The sequence below is a fragment of the Rhipicephalus sanguineus genome, chromosome 4 (assembly GCF_013339695.2).
Source record: "Rhipicephalus sanguineus isolate Rsan-2018 chromosome 4, BIME_Rsan_1.4, whole genome shotgun sequence".
NCBI classification, from domain to species: domain Eukaryota; kingdom Metazoa; phylum Arthropoda; class Arachnida; order Ixodida; family Ixodidae; genus Rhipicephalus; species Rhipicephalus sanguineus.
This window is the reverse complement of record NC_051179.1, coordinates 71,942,564-71,959,292: the sequence shown is the minus strand read 5'-3', so window position 1 is coordinate 71,959,292 and position 16,729 is coordinate 71,942,564. Positions and strand designations below refer to the sequence as shown.

Genomic DNA, 16,729 nt, shown 5'->3' with positions numbered 1-16,729 from the left:
CGGCCTCAGTACTGCTCAAGTTGCAGCGATCCCCATAATAAGGTCAGAATTGAACCGTGCTGCACTGTCTTCATTTTTTTAGGTCTTTCACTCTCCAAACATCTTGGAAACAGAAAAATCTCTCTCAAGTGTAATAGACATCACCGATGATAAACTTTTGCACAAAACATTACCTAAGACTTTATAATCAGCTGCAGCGAGCGAAGCGACCTTTGTGCTGTCCATGGCTTCAACACTAACTTTGTGATGAAAGCGCAACACGTACAAGGCTATGAGCCGTCTGCTCATCCCCTCTAAAGATATTGGCCTCGAGGCCCACCACTGGAAACGCCGGCGCCACCGTCGGCGTGACGTGCTTGGCAGGATCACGTGGTCTCAGCGGCCGCGTCGGCTGCCTGTGGCGCACTGCCGCGTGCTTTGAAAACGAGTTTCAAGTCCCACATGCGCTGCGGTCCGTTCAAATTAGGAAATTTTCTCTCATTTTCTACTCAATTGAAACCATTGTAATAGAGTGGCTGCCTCCGAAGGCGACGAACATGGGGCTCTACCGCTCGGTGCCGCAGTGCCGCGCTTACGCAAAGAAGCCCAGTGTCAGCCTGCACTGGTAACCGCTGAACAAGAAACAGCGTGAAGCATGGGTTGTAAAGCTAAGAACCGGCAAGTAGCCATCCGCTACGAGTCTTGTGTGCAACGAGCACTTCCGCGACGAAGACTTTTGTTACTGCGTCGGGCCTGCGATGTTCGGTGAGTAGCAGACAGCGCGCACTGAGACGATGGCTCGCGCGCGCTTCCCGCCGGCAAATGATGCTTATCTGCCACAGGATGCCATCTCTAGAACCTTCCAATGCGACCTCTTGATCGTTGGCCCCGTGCTCAGCGTCCACAAAATCGGCTGCAGATGCGCAAGTCATTGTTTAGACACGTTGAATTAAAAAAACGCACAGGGTCCCTTATGCATTCGTTAAAAATGACTAGAAGGCGAAAGCCATCTTCTTGTCAGTCGATGTACTAATTCTCCCGCGCCCCCCTCCAAAAGCGTTCTGCACCTAACGCGGTTTTGCACGGCCTGCGTGACCAATCACAGAGGCAATGCAAAGCGACCATGACGTGTGAATATGTCATCATGTGACGTCACATTATGTGACGTCATAATGACGCTACACATTTTGGCGATCTGTGACGTCATGATGACGTCATATGGTGACACCATCACGTGAGGATTATTTTTTGCATCACTCGTGTTGACGCCGCCGACGCGGGACGCCGACAGGCAACCTTCCCATTTGATGAGGCATGCATTGCTTCATAAGCTACATAAATTTTGCATTTCCTCCGTGATCGGCCCACCGGCCAACCCCATGTATTTTCTTGGAGCCTCATTTATTTGCGTGGGAAAGATGCCACCCTGTTGGCGTTAGACACGACACTGCTGCCAAAATTGCTGGGGTACTCGCCAAATAATTACTATCCTGTTTTGCGGCTGCTGCTTGCTGCAATAACTTCTATTTTATTCACCGCTATTTCAAGTTCATGTGGGTCCTAGTTCACAGCCGACGTTTGCAGAACAAGTCCGGCAAACGTTACTGCATTTTCTTTCTTTTCCTAGGCATCGCATGCTACTACATGCTCGGTCTCGTAGACTGGTTCTCCTTCCACCAGTAATCTCGAAGTGGTGAAGCTTTGGTCTATGAATTTGTTGATGACAGAGAGCGGCAAGTTCACTGGAATGCAAACGGAACGATAATTAAGGAGCATTAAAAAAAGGCGTCGCATTTGCTCACGTTTTGTGTGATTACCAAACGAAACGAATGCGCTGAATAAAGAAACAGAAGCAGCGGCATTTGCCGGCTGAGAAGACCGATCAATACGCAGTGCGAGACAACTTGTCAAATGACATTGAAACGTACACGAATTTAGACCGAAAAAAAAAAAAACACTGAATCGTCGGGACGGCAGATCACAAAGTTGCCATGCGCACCGAAGCCGCAGTTGTAAGGAAATGGTTTTTGAGCTACTCTGATAGCGTCCGTGCAACAGTAGTTGTTTGTTCACTCACAAATTCTCATATTTTGCGGCCTAAAGTTCACAGCGCGGTGCCAAAACGCGCTCGTAGCAAAAGCGAAACCATCAGTACGAACATACATGCAGACGCTCATACATGAAAAGGCACCGTCTGTCGTCGCGAACCCGTGCGATCGCTGGCTTGAGGCTTCTTTCTGTTATGCTCCGTTTGGTTATACAGACAGTCTACTGTAACGAGATATTCCAGATAGTTTGCACTCAGCGAGTGACTACCTTTCACGCAAGAAACCAGTTCAGGGGTCTCCAATTCGGTGACAGCGTGAAGCGGGTGCTCGGCTTTCTTTTAAGAGACGGCGACTGTAGACTATCTTGTGCTTTCAGTTCGTCGAAAATAATTATTTTGACAGTAAAGAACACAGTTCATTTCGAAAGTACTTACAGAAATGCCCTGGAGGGCTTCCGCGAGGTGTTTTTGTAGAGCGCCGACAGCAAAACCAATGGGGAGCGCGCCGGCGGTATCCTGCCTAGCACGCAATTGAGGCGCGTCCGATAGAGGGCGACTCCGTAACTCCTCGAGGCCAATACAGCGTGCACACCGTGGGTGACCACGCCTGGCCAGTCAAAGTACACACTTATTGCCAGAGCCACGCAGCCCTCCCTCCAGCACCCCTTTGTGAGTCTTTCACACAATGGAGACGGCCAGCACGTCATCTCTGGTTCAGCCGTGTTCATCGGCAGCGCTCGCGCACTTTCGCTCGCACATAGAACATACGACACACCAATTTAGACTTTATACAGAATGTGATGGCGACAGCAAAAACACACTGAGAGGGCCCATATAACTGCTATCACGATAATAATACTGTATACACAACAAATTAATTAAAGATGAATGAAAGAGGGGAATAAAAAGATGTGCCTCTGCTTTACCTTTCGGGCGCCACTAATCACGTGCAGTGTGTCAGAGATGACATTGAGGACTTCGTGGCTGCCTCTCAGCGCATTCGAGGACGACGCTTTCACCAGTGTTGCTGCCATCTGTACAAGGTGATGCAGGGGAGCCACACCGCTCTTGGCATAACCGTTCAGGAGGTTCAGGCACCTGCGTACGTCACAGCCACACAGACAGCGTCAATGAAAGGACTAAAGTGAATTAGCAGTGAGAGCGATTCACTGTTCTGTCAATGTCCTGTCAATGTCCTGTCACTGTTCTGTCAACGTTCTGGGTACACTGGCGCAGATGTTTGCTCTAAGTGAGCCACATCTCTAATGTTTTCTAGGCTAATAGCAAGTTGTTGCTGCTGTGCAATACAAGATGTTAGCATTCACTTCATGAAGAGAACCATTGCAAACAAATAGCTCGCTTTGCTAAGGCAACTTGAAAAGCTGCCGTCAGCCACAGGAACCAAGGAAAATACAGTAAAGAAGTTTTTAAAATCACTTCAAGCATTAGGTTACAAACATAATACATCACGACCCGTGGCCTAAACTGCAGTGGATTTGGTGAGAGCAGGAAATACACTAGTTTATTACACACAGCAAAAGTGAATTGGGATTTGCTGTACCATATTCCCCCAAGTCTGAGTTAGGAATGCCCACCCACAAACAGCCAGAATTTACCCCCAACCTTACACACCCATAGATTCTCCCCAACTGAGAAATTCTCAAGATTCACTTTTCCGGCACACTTCAAGTCTTGAAGCCAGAGCTCACTCAGTGTGCCCCGCCGTTCGCAGCAAAGAGAACGTCAGGTTAAGGATGCGATGTACCTGGTCTGAAAATGAATGCTGACTGTTCGTTCCTTGCTCTTCTCCTTGTTGGCAGGTCGTAGTCTGCCTCGAAATGCTTCTGCAATGGCCCCGTCCAGCTCAAACATCTGGGCATCTGTTGGCACAATGTCTTCAGCACTCTGAAAGAAAGTACGACAATGAATGCTTCTCATTTAGGGGGCTTAGTAGCAGACTAAGAAGATAAGATGAGCATGTCCACTTGCCACTACAAATTTTGCAGCTGAATGCACTGTATGTATGTCACTTCTCTGTAGACCTAACATGTAAGCCACACATGCACCACTGATTGGGGCAGCGATGCAATGGCGTATTCCACGCAACACTGTTGCATGGCATGTGCCATTGCATCACTGCCCACGACAGCAACAACAGTGCGAACACATATCCATCAAAATAAAATTCTAAAGAGCAAGGCAAACTGGAAATAAGCACCAAAAGTAGCAACATTTGCTATATTGAATGCATGCCCAAATGTGTTCATGCTTCACATCCTACAATTCCAAGGCTATCGGTTCAGATCCCACCGACAGAAAGGGTGATTTTTCGTCCACTATGATTCCTTTAAGTTTAGGTCAAAATCATTGCACTACAGTTTATACAACAACAAGTAATGTCTCCTATGCTTTCCTTGGATTAAATGTTTGTCAGTTTCATTAGTTGTGTCCTACAGCATAGTGACAGATAATAGCGGTGAAAAAGGTGTTTCGACACATTTATACCGCCAGCTTGACATTGAGGCAGCAATGCACTGCAGTGAAGCCTGCAAAAAAATGTCAATTTAGACTAGCATTTACAAAACAAAAAAGCATGAGAAACTTACTGAATCTTCCTCATCGGCAGCTGCGCTTCCCAACGCTGCCCTTAGCCTTGACCTCAGTTCCTCATCTGGATCGTTGTTCTCTTCACCTTCCATATCACTGTCTTCGTCACTTTCTTCACTTTCAGACTCCTCACCACCTTCAGCACCTAAATAGAAGAAGAGCACTACTGTGGACACACAACCATGTAAACTTGCTTCTATTCCTACAACAAGCGACATCAAAAGTTTTTAACATGCTGTCAAACATCTGCTCTTAGGATTTACAATAGTATAGTCGGTACGCAGCATGACCCACTGGAACTCCTGACCTGCACAGATAGCTGGGCTTCTATGGGAACGCATGTTCCAGCTCTCATTCAACCTCTCGTCGTTGATGTCACCTCTATAACCTGTTCATCTGCTACTCTGCTGCTGCTTGGATGGCATTAGATTCTGTCTTCTATGATGCCTGTCTTCTGTGATGGACAGCCGGCATATACGTGACTGCTTTTACAAACTTTGTAGACAGAGGCTTCAAGCTAGCTATCCTGAGCGGTCTAAGTATTCACTGTATAGTGGTTAACTAATGCATGAAGCTGTAGACTTGCGTGGGCATATATGATGCCATGTCCTCAGGCATCCATTCAAATGCAAAGAATTCCGAAATCGCTTCTCATTTCGAGGAAATTTGCATTTATGCATAATAATTACACAGTATGAGCGACATGCGCAGGCCATAACATCCCCACGACCTCTGAAGCTGACGACAGCAAACAGACGCTGACTAGCGCCACATCGCTCATACTTTCCATCCCTAGAGGCAGAAGGAATGAACTAGATCATGCGCGCTCGAGTGGGGACATCCGTGCAGGTCAGGAGTTCCAGTAGGTCGTGGTACGCAGTCTACTCTGGTATTTCAGATTCGCTTGCATATTTTCATGCCCTGACACAAGAATGCCAAATTATGTGCAACTACTAACACAGCTAAAGCAACACCATAATAACTAAATGCATGTACGGTGAATAAATTCCATGCACAAAGACCCTGAACCCTGTAGGCAGCAATGTGCCATCAACTCATGATGCTGATAATATATTTTTAAAAGACTGTGCAAACTATAGCAGGGCTTTTGATTATGATGTTGATTTACAAATTGTCCAATGCTGCAGTAGAAACACAGCTAGAATTTGCAACAGCTGCTCCTATAACACACTATGCCACGATGCTCAATAATTGTCTCCCTTTTTGAACCACACTTCATGCATCTGCAACAAGTGTCATAAACTAGATGAGTACTCATCTAATGAGAGATCAGTGTGTGCCATCAAGGACAGTTTTCACTAAAAAAAAGATTGCCACCAATTACCATCATCCATTTCTTCATCCACATCGCTATTTTCGTCTTCTTCTTCTTCCTTATCGCCACTTTTTTTCGGGGAGAATACCTGCACAGACACAGTGAAAAGAAACACGCAGCATAAGTTTGGTGATGTCGATCAGAAGCATGCAGCATAAGAAAGGTGATGTCAAGCAAGTGATAATGTTATGATTCACTGCCGTTAACTCACGTCGAGCAGCAGGCCCAATGCCTCGTCGGACAGCTGGTTGTGAAGGTGCGCAAATGCAGCTGTGGCAATGGCACGCACGTGCAGGCTTTGCATGGACAGCATGCTAAGCGCCAGGTCCACGACAAGCTGCACCCACTTGGTCTTGAGCTCTTCCTCGGCCTCGGGCATTTCGCTCAACAGATCTCGGGCAGAGCTGCACACCTCCTGTGGAGAAGAGGCGAGAGACCAGTCAGAAAGCCCAACTAAAACATCTGTGTGACCGGGCTAGTTTTACAGCCCGGTCACACACCTGATATAGCCAGGTCCCGGAACTGGCTATGTCACACAGGACAGGTGTGTGACGCAGCTATAGATTTAAAAGCAAATTGATATGAAAGTTTAGACCATGTTAAAAGCCTAGTTTCAAATAGCATAAGTACAGAGGAGGTTCTGAGTGAAATTTGACATGCGAAGTATATGAGTAGAAGCATGACGAAAGTTCGCAAGAAATGCTAGTAGCCACTTTAGAAACCAAAACTGGAAAAAAAATTATAAAAAATAAACGCTGCCATTACCTCTCGTTAGCAGTGACACATGACAAGGGCATGGCTTCGAACACACGGCATGACTTCCAAGATAAGTGGGCACTAAAACATCTCAGAGGCAGTGTGCCTGAACCTACGTCAGAGTGGCAACTACCAGCTGTACCTGTCATCTGCTTAGGTGCCGTTTGAAGGCTGCTAATGAGAAAACTACACCAATACCATCCTAACAGCCTTTCCAAGATTGCTTCACTGCAGGGGCGTAGCCAGAAATTTTTTTCGGGGGGGTTCAACCATACTTTATGTATGTTAGTGCGTGTGTTTGTATGTGTGCGTGCATATATACGCAAGCAAAACTGAAAAATTTCGGCGAGGTTTGAACCCCCCAACCCCCCCCCTTGGCTACGCCCCTGCTTCACTGGTATGTGCGCATATGTACTTACTCATTTACCCAAAAGGGAAATTTCATTGCAGTCAACCTATAAGCACTGTGCAGCAGCTAGAATGGCCAGATACACCAAAACAGCTGCAGCACTAACATCACCCTGTTAACAAAAATTCATTCTGCAGGCACAGGTTTTGAGGACTAGCTCTATTTAGACATAGCACTACGGTATGATAGTAGCATACAAAAAGACACCGCACCATATTGTTACTGCGAGCTTGATGCGAGTTTGAAATGTTGCTGCTTGCAACTTTTGGCCATGTGGGGAGCTGTTCTTGTCATAAATCGAATGCCATAAAATAATCAATACTGCACTAAAACCTCACCTGCAATGATGAAGGGTCGTCGGAGATTCCCAGTGCAGTCAAGATGGTGAGGTACAACAGGAGCACCTTGAAAGCTGTTGCCACAGATTCATCCAGGCCGGCTGCAGAGTCAATCTTTTCCAACATGTGCTTAGTCTTCTTGAGGCATTTTTTTATGTCTGTGCTTGCCCCATCTCCTAAAGAAGCTGTGGACAACCAGAAAAAGAAGTTCAGGTACACTCAAACCTCTATATAACGAACATGGATATAACAAATTACCGGTTATAACGATGTAAATGAAGAGTAGTCTTGTAATAGATACAGTGTTACAAATAAACGCTTATAACGAATTTTCTGATATAACGAAGTTATTTTCGTGGCAGATGTGACTTTGTTATAATGAGGTTTGAGTGCAGAACCAATTGGTGTTGTCTATATGTGAGAGCATCACTGCAGTTAAATGAAGACACTGTTGCTGGTAACAGCGGATTGCCTATCTGTTATATGGCAATAGCCAACACTCATAACAATAAAGCCTACACTAGCCATTATACAGTCAACATCGGAGTTCTTCAATCATACGAGTTGTGAAACTCCCCATAGGCCCCATGTGTCAAAATCTGGACACGCAATTGGCCGAAATCGCAGGGGTCTGCTGACTATCGCATCATCTGTTGACCAAAAGACATAAACTAATAAACGCCAGCACTGTGTGTGGCGTTCAGCAGGGGCACGATTCTCTATGTATCCACCTTGTAGACTATCCACTTCTGCCACCACTGATTGACTGGAGCTCGGCGAGTAGCACGCCCCCTGTTTCCAGTCCTCCTTCCGCAACGTCATTTTAACATCACGAAGGTTCCACAACTCTCGACACAAATGAGAGGGACGGAATGCGTTTCACCCCAAGAAATGCTGCCCCCAGAGATCCTCTTTTGGACGCACATCTCGGAGGCCATGCATGAACTCTAGTCACGTTAGCCCTTGAATTAGGTTTAACGCGGCCTCCCGCCTGACGTACCTGGAAGGTCGGTACACATTCCCTGCATCGTTCTCAAAAATCTGAACACATTCATACACAAGTTCAAACTTTTCAAGATCGTTTAAGTGTCCTGTTACTATACATTTCGTCCCCTTTCTTTCTCTTTACACTGGGAACGTGCTGGCGAGTTCGGTGCGTTGACATGGTCGACAACATCATGACGTCACGGCTCGCCGTTTTTTCAAGTAACTGAATGCGCTCCGCTGATGTGGATAATCCACAAGGTGGGTACATTAAGAATCATGCCCCAGCTTGCGGGAAACTCATGCAAGGACGACGCAGCGGCGATCTAGTGTTTTGTATTGCTGCTTCCAGATGGTGTGACATCTGCAGGCCTCCGCAGTTTCACAAATGGTATGATTGAAGAACTCTGGTCAATATATGGCCAGGCTATCTGCCAATAGCGAGGCAACACTAGTAAACATTACACTTTAAGGAAAACAGGAGTACCTCAGGCGTCTTTCTGCCGCACAACAATAATCGTCATCTGGCCTGGTTGCATTACCTTTCTCAAAAACTGTGTGCTCGGTACTTTCCTGTCAAGAGTGCTACGTCACGCTGATAACCACATGCCATTTGTGACTGGGAAGTACCAGGCGCGTGGTGATAATACAACTTAGAATAACAGAGAGCTGAGCTAGTTGGTACGTATTCATTATAAAAAGAGACAGGGCGTGCAAACACGGACACAAGAAAGAGATCAGGACACCACAAACGCCGGCGTTTGTGGTGTCCTGATCTCTTTCTTGTGTCCGTGTTTGCACGCCCTGTCTCTTTTTATTTTGATAATACAACGAAAGTAGATGACAACTGTTGTTGTGCGACAGAAAGACACACAAATATGCTTTTCTTTTTATGCCATTTATCTACATTTAGCCAAAAATTAGCCAACCTTATCCGATACTAGGCGTTCTTTAGCGAACACTTGCCAACACAGACCCATGCTAAGCAACAGTGGTATTAGCATGTGAGTAAATACAGTAGGGCAGTGTGCCACAGGTCACAGTAAGCCTCTCCTCCACCAATGGCACATCCCCGCAGAACAAGGAGAGGGCAGGGGGACTTAAAAAAATAATAATCCTGAGGTGTTAGATGCAAAAGTGTCGGCATGATTATGCGGCACACCCTAGTGGGGGGACTCCGGAATTAATTTTGTCTAACTAGGGACCTTTGTGTACGCCTATAAATCAATGTGCACAGGAAGTTTTGCGTTTTTCCCCCCATCACAACGCGACCGCCATCGCTGCATATTGAAACCTTGTCCCCAAGCTTCGCAGCATTACACCACAGCTACAAAACTACCAAAACAGGCTTGCTTCCATGCCAGACACGGGAGCATGCAACAACCGTCTTCATCCTTCAACTATACAAGCAGAATGCATATTCCATTAAATTCAAGTGCATTTTAAGACGAAACTGAATGCATAAGGTAGAGTGCATGCATAAAGCAGAGAATTGGCAGTCGGGTCTTTTGTTCCCAGTCTAAGTAAGCCTACTAATCTCAAGACTTATGGCTGAGCAGTCAGAATTTATCCAGGCTTCCAATCTTTTTCTTTTTAATTTATTTTACTGTTTCTCTTCTCACAGAACTGGTCAAGCTGCCATGATGCAGATTTTAACTCTGCATTTCCACCACTTTATGTGCATTATGTACACGCATTGTGAATAAACTTTAGTCTTAATATGTCTTATAGTTAGGGATGGGCAAATGGTAAATTTGAGATTCGAAGCGAACTTGATGTGAATAGTGGTTTGGACGAATAATTTCTATTCAAATATTTCGAATAGCGTATGTGATATGTTCAAGAAAAGTGAGTGTTTTTACCACCACACGACTGACTTGCACAATATTTTTAAGAATTAGGAATAAGCTTGTGCAAACATTACTTTTTTTTTTGTTCAAAGCAAATTCAAATAGTAGCAGGATTTGAATAGAAGTAGGGAGCAGTGGTGAAATACGTTATGTTTTAAAATTTGCTATACTTAGCCCATATAAGCACATAAAACATGCTTTTAATTTTTAAAAGAAGATAGAGTAATATGTAAATTTAACCTTGAAGTGCGACTTTACGGCAGTGGGGATTTCCCCTGAATAAGTGGTTTCGCAGCATAGCGGCCTCACGCTGAAATGAAACCATCTTTTCAGGGGGGAGGGGGGTACGTGCGGTAAAAATAAGTCTATTCGTTCATTTCGAGTACTTCAAAATTTCGGAAATGTTAAATTCGTGGCCAAGCGAATTCGAATACTGTAATATTCGTTAGAATACTTGAAGTGCTCGATAATCGCCCATGACAACTTATATCACCATATGCTAAATTTTATCTATAGAGCTTTCGCCCCACTTAAGACCATGCTATACAATACAGATTAAAATAAAACAAATGGTAGGTGCAGTTACCTTTGATTCGAAGCAAAAGCGATGTAAGGAAGTCCACAAATTCGGTGAGCTGGGTCTTCTTCAAAGGCACAATACTCTTGAGAACTGCACTCTGGAACAACTTCCGCACAGCTTCACCCTAGGCAGTAGTTAAGCAGAGAAAGTCAGCTTACACTGAACGGAATAAAAGGAATTGTGTATTTGACAAAACAGTCGAGAACACAGTAACGTAAGCAATAGAGGGGAAAAGAAAAAAAAAGACTGTTGCCTACTAATTCACCTTTGTTTGTATGTCTTCTGCAATTCACAACATTAAATATGTTTCAAGCACAGTAAGCCTGTTGGAATAGGACTGGCAGAAAACAGTTCACATATACCACTACGCAGTATTAAAACTAACGTCTACTTCATTACTCACTGAGAAATTGACTTGCTCACTCTCTCTCCCTTTCTCTGTTTTTTTTTCTTTCTTTCTTTTGTTCAGTTTAATCACTTTCAACATTGGGAATATCAGCTGCATTTTTTACTATTGGTTTTTACTCCAGAAATGAAACTTTCTGCCTCGTGTTCAGCAGCAGAAAGTCATGCTATAGCCGCAACGTTACAATGGTTGGGTGAGCAGTTTTACTGTTCATACTAACATTGCTGCCTCCAAGCACCTGTAGCAACGATGTGGCTCTCTACCAGATACCCACACAAGGCCTAATGATCACACATGTAAGCCTTTTAAAAGTCTAAGCTTGCATCAAAAGTGCAGGAGAGAATTACAAATTTATAACACACATAAAAAGACTATGTTTCTCACATGCCATCTTACACTTCAATAGCAATGCATTCATTCATTCATTCAAAAAGCACACAGTTACAAGGCGATGGTGTTTTGTGCGACATACTTGCGAGCTATCCTTGTTGCCAACCCTTGCAGTGTATGCATCAAGCAAGAAGTGAACAATGTCAGTCCTAAAATCCACGTCAGCAGCCATGGTTGGAAGGTGAAGCAAGTTCGAAAGCTGCACAGATAAGACAACATGCAGTGAGAGAATAGCGTAGTGCAGCAACCAACAAACAAAATGGATAAGGTTATAGGCTTTAGAACAATGCATGCAAACAAACCTGTTCAAAGGCTTCACGCTGAGGTTTCAGAAGGTGTGGTGGCCTGAAACACCAATACAATAGATAATCAGCCAGTGGAAAGCAATCAGTACAGAATGAACGGGATGTGCAAAACTAAGCCACCTCAAAAACGCATCAGTAGCATAAGCAAAAATTTGGCTGATCACACTCATGCTATTGCCCTACACTCTAAAATAAGTTGTCACTCTTAAAGGCACTATCGTTTCTTTAAACGATAATCATCATCTATCTTTTGAGCCTCCCTTCCTTTTTCATACTGCACACCCACTACTTCCAGGATACTAGCAGCGTTATCAGCATAACATAAAATCAGAAACAAGAAAGTCAGTTCAAATTTTAAAGAAAGGAAATGTAAGCAAGACATACAACAACAAATATTTGGCTATAAACTATGTCCATAAGGCTTTAAACATTTTTACAGTATAGTCGTCTTGCACGTCTAGAGCAGTGTTATAAAAAGCGGTGAGAGGAACAATGTAAAAGTTTGATATACTCATAGAAAAAAGCAAGGGGTTGAAACCGCATGTCACAATCGCATATGAAGGTAAAATAGTTGCACACTTACCCTTCCCTGTCTTCTAATCGTGCAATCCCCTTTAGGAATTCTGCATACCACAGGACGCATTCTGGCTTTGCCTGTGACAAGAAAAGCAATTTCTTCTGTGTGACCTGCAGCACTGTTTATAAGCACCACTGAGTCGCTGTGGACTCCCAGTGACACCTTGAAAATGTTTGAATGCCGGTGAGATCTATTTAACCCGTATTTTAGGCATACTGAGACGATGCCCTGAGGGCCTGGGTAAGTGAGCGAACCATTTCTGTGACAACGCAAAATATTCATATAATCTGCAGGATTCGTTCTATTTGCAATTATTTTCACTCACTGACTCACTGACTCACTCACTCACTCACTCACTCACTCACTCACTCACTCACTCACTCACTCACTCACTCACTCACACACACACATGCACGCACATCCCACACACACACACACACACTTATCATAATGTGGCGAAGGCAAAATTCTATTTCGGTGTCAAGAAAGGATAGTGCACTTGTAGTTGCATATTTTTAAATCAAATTATAGCACGCCAATATCATCTAAAGGTGAAGTTTTAGCATTCGATTTGTAATTTTTAATCTGCAGTCTAACTGTACGCTATCCGTTCACTTACCGATATAGAGAACAAGTACGTGATAATAAAGTTTTTGAGTTTGTTCCCCCGCTCTAAAATGTGAACACTGCCCGTAAGCTAGCCCACAACGATAACGAACATTTAAAATACGCGCCGAGCCGCCCTAGCGGCAAACGCGTGCAAGGAGCGGAAACCCGTTTTGGCTCAATTTAGCGTAAGCCTATTTCCGTGTCACAAACACTGGGCAGCGCGCTTCGTAAGCCTTTACGAGCGAAAAGGGCGCCTCGCAACGCGCAAAACGACGCCGCAACAAAGCCGGACTCCGACGCACGTGTTTGTCAAACAGCACCGATCGCCTTTCGGAGCGGCAGTATGGACTTTCTCGAGTTCCCAGACGTCTTCAAGGAGGATCGCGGCGCGATGACGTCGGGGCGCCTGAAGATGACCAACCAGGGAGTCGTCTTCAAGAACAGCAAGACCGGCAAAGTGGAGCAAGTGCAGGGCTCCGACATGGAGAGCATCAGTTGGCAGCGCATAGGCGCCGGCTACGGGCTGCGCATCATGATGAAGTCGGGCGGCATGTACCGCTTCGGCGGCTTCCAGGACGACGAGCAGGAGCGGCTGGCCAAGTTCTTCCAGCACCACTTCGAGCTTCCGCTGGCGTCTCGCGAGCTGTGCCTCAAGGGTTGGAACTGGGGCACGGCGCGCTTCGAAGGCAGCGTCCTGTCGTTCGACGTGGACAAGCACTCGGCCTACGAGATCCCGCTCGCAAACGTGTCGCACTGCACGACGGCCAAGAACGAGGTGACGCTCGAGTTCCACCAGAACGACGACGCGGCCGTGTCCCTCATGGAGCTGCGCTTCCACATCCCGACCGACCCGAACTCGGACACGGACCCAATCCAGGCCTTCCGAAACAACGTGCTCTCCAAGGCCAGCATCATCCAGGCCACCGGAGACGCCATGGTCACCTTCAAGGAGCTCCAGTGCCTCACGCCTCGCGGTCGATACGACATCAAGATCTTTCCCTCGTTCATACAGCTTCACGGTAAGACGTTTGACTACAAGATCCCACTCACGACGGTGCTGCGACTGTTCCTGCTGCCGCACAAGGACAACCGTCAGGTCTTCTTTGTGCTCAGCCTGGATCCGCCGATCAAGCAGGGTCAGACGCGTTACCACTTTCTCATACTTCTGTTCAACAAGGAGGAAGACACGAGCATCGAGCTGGCTCTCTCGGACGCCGACATTCAAGAGAAGTTCGAGGACAAGCTCCAGAAGAACATGTCGGGCCCCACGTTCGAGGTGATCAGCCGCGTCATGAAGGCCGTAGTGCAGCGCAAGATCACCGTGCCGGGCAACTTCAAGGGTCACGGTGGTACCAACTGCATCACCTGTTCGTACAGGGCGGGCAACGGACTGCTCTACCCGCTCGAGCGAGGATTCATATACATCCACAAGCCACCCGTGCACATCCGCTTTGACGAAATATCCTGCGTCAACTTTGCGCGTAGTGGTGGAAGCACGCGGTCGTTTGACTTTGAGGTGGAGGCCAAGAGTGGCCTTGTTCACACGTTTAGCAGCATAGAGAAGGAAGAGTACGGGAGGCTCTTTGACTACGTCAGCGAAAAGAAGCTGCGAATCAAGAACCGCGGAACGCTCGGGGGCACGAAGGAAAAGCCAAACTACAACGACGACGAGCTCATCGACTCCGACGCGGAGGATGCCCCCGATGCTTACTTGGCCCGTGTCAAAGACGAAGGCCGCCAGAGAGACGAAGGGGATTCGGACGAATCGTCGGACGAATCGTTCAACCCCGGCGAGTCCGGCAGCGAGGTGGCCGAAGAGTTTGACAGCAACGTGGAATCCAGCTCGGACAGCGATGCCGGCAGTGGCGGAGGCAAGGGGGGCAGTGGTAGCGATAGCGGCAGTGAAAAGCGCGAGAAACCGAAGAAAGAAAAGAAGGAGAAGAAGTCGAGAAGTGCCAAAACCGTCAAAGAACCCGGCATGCGGAAGCCACGTCGCCCGAAGAAGGAGCGAGACGCCAACAAGCCCAAGCGGCCGCCGAGTGCCTACTTCCTCTGGTTGGCCGAAAACCGTGATAAGATCAAGAAGGACAACCCTGGTTTCAGCATCACCGACGTCACCAAGCGAGCCGGCGAGCTCTGGAAAGAGGTCACAGACAAGACGAAGTGGGAGGAACAGGCCGCCGAGGCTGCCGCCAAGTACAAGGAAGCCATGGCTGCCTATCAGGCTAGTCAGAAGGACCGGCCACAGGAGAGCGGTGACGAGAAAGAACAGAAGAAGGCCGTCAAGAAGAGCAAACCATCGAGCACTCCGAAACCCAAGCCCACGTCGTCGCCCATTAAGGGAAATTTCAAGAGCAAGGAGTACATAAGTAGCTCGGGCAGCAGCGACGACGACGACGAGAAAGGCACAAAGGTCAAGAAGGAATCCACTGAATCTCCCAAAAGTTCACCTGCCCGCGTTAAGTCTGAGGACGAAGAAGAGGCGTCAGCAAGCACCCCTGCTTCTTCCGGAGACGAGAACATGTCGGGAAGTGGCGATGATGATTGAGCCTTCCATGTGTTTTCCCCTTGACATTCTTTCATTCCTTGAAGTAATGTTTTTGCAGACAGCTCCTGTTGCACATCGTTTTGTATGTATAATTGTATATAAACATTTATCGATACCTACTGAGTAAGTTTCTGAGACCATGCGTGTCACATACATTTGTGACCCACTTTTTTTTATGTTAACCACTTGAAGCCATGTGCTTAATGAAGTGTAACAACAAAGTCAAGAGTCGGAGCCAGTTGGAACATGGCCCAACTCTCACTGGCTTTTCATCTTTAACTGTCTTTTAAGCCAAATGGGGAATTAATTTAAGTAATGAGATAGAATGTGACAGAAAGCTTGCTGCCTGCAGGAGCACAGTCCACAACACCTGTATGACATGTGCAACGTTCTACAAATTATGTAGTGTGATGGCTGCCCTCCCATGCACTTATTTGGTATGTTCGTGTAGTTTACTAACCTGGCCCTAAACATTCGAATGATCAACCGCACAATGGAGCAGCCACTTTCTCGTGTTTGACACAATGACAGTAGCTTCACAGTGAGTGGAATCGAAAGCACTTTGGTCAAGAGAAACAGAATTACCTCTTTTTTTTGGTGTCACAGGTTGGTTACTATCAACTAAACAGCTTGCTTTGCCTGATACAGCTCTTTTTTGTGATACAAGCTACTTTTTAAAATGTTTTTTTTACAAAGCAGTAATAATGCTCCTGAGTGTCTTTCTTTTTTTTCCGTATGTGTGTGCCCATAAAACAGGACAGCAAGTCTAGTCACTCGTTTATTTTTTCAGAATTATTTTTGTACTTATTTAAACATAAATTGGTCTGTTACCCAAGCTATAATAGCAACGATGTTGACTGGTCAATGTCACAAACTTTGTGTTCTCGGCAAAGTGAGATCCTTTTAGTGCATAAAACATTGCAACAGCTGCTAGTTTGCATTGCTTACTTTCAAATTCAATGTAGTTCACTTTCATTAACAAAAAAACCAGCTTTTGCCAGGCACTTC

At 46.1% G+C, this 16,729-nt stretch overlaps 2 protein-coding genes across 2 annotated transcripts in view; one reads left to right on the top strand and one right to left on the bottom strand.

Annotated features, from left to right (window-relative positions):
* LOC119390237 (myb-binding protein 1A-like protein) overlaps nt 1–16,729 on the bottom strand; it is a 40,991-nt gene that overhangs the window by 14,679 nt on the left and 9,583 nt on the right. The window contains exons 12-21 of the mRNA XM_037657808.2: nt 12,571–12,641; nt 11,985–12,027; nt 11,765–11,881; nt 10,893–11,010; nt 7,473–7,657; nt 6,181–6,384; nt 5,979–6,057; nt 4,633–4,769; nt 3,792–3,931; nt 2,953–3,124 (exon numbers count right to left, since the gene is read on the bottom strand). Of these exons, the coding sequence (XP_037513736.1) occupies nt 2,953–3,124; nt 3,792–3,931; nt 4,633–4,769; nt 5,979–6,057; nt 6,181–6,384; nt 7,473–7,657; nt 10,893–11,010; nt 11,765–11,881; nt 11,985–12,027; nt 12,571–12,641 (1,266 nt within the window). The remainder of the gene's footprint in view (nt 1–2,952; nt 3,125–3,791; nt 3,932–4,632; nt 4,770–5,978; nt 6,058–6,180; nt 6,385–7,472; nt 7,658–10,892; nt 11,011–11,764; nt 11,882–11,984; nt 12,028–12,570; nt 12,642–16,729) is intronic.
* Nucleotides 13,400–15,834, top strand: LOC119390238 (FACT complex subunit SSRP1). The gene has a single exon (XM_037657809.2). It carries the CDS (start codon nt 13,517–13,519, stop codon nt 15,719–15,721), a length of 2,205 nt encoding a protein of 734 aa, XP_037513737.1. The 5' UTR covers nt 13,400–13,516; the 3' UTR covers nt 15,722–15,834.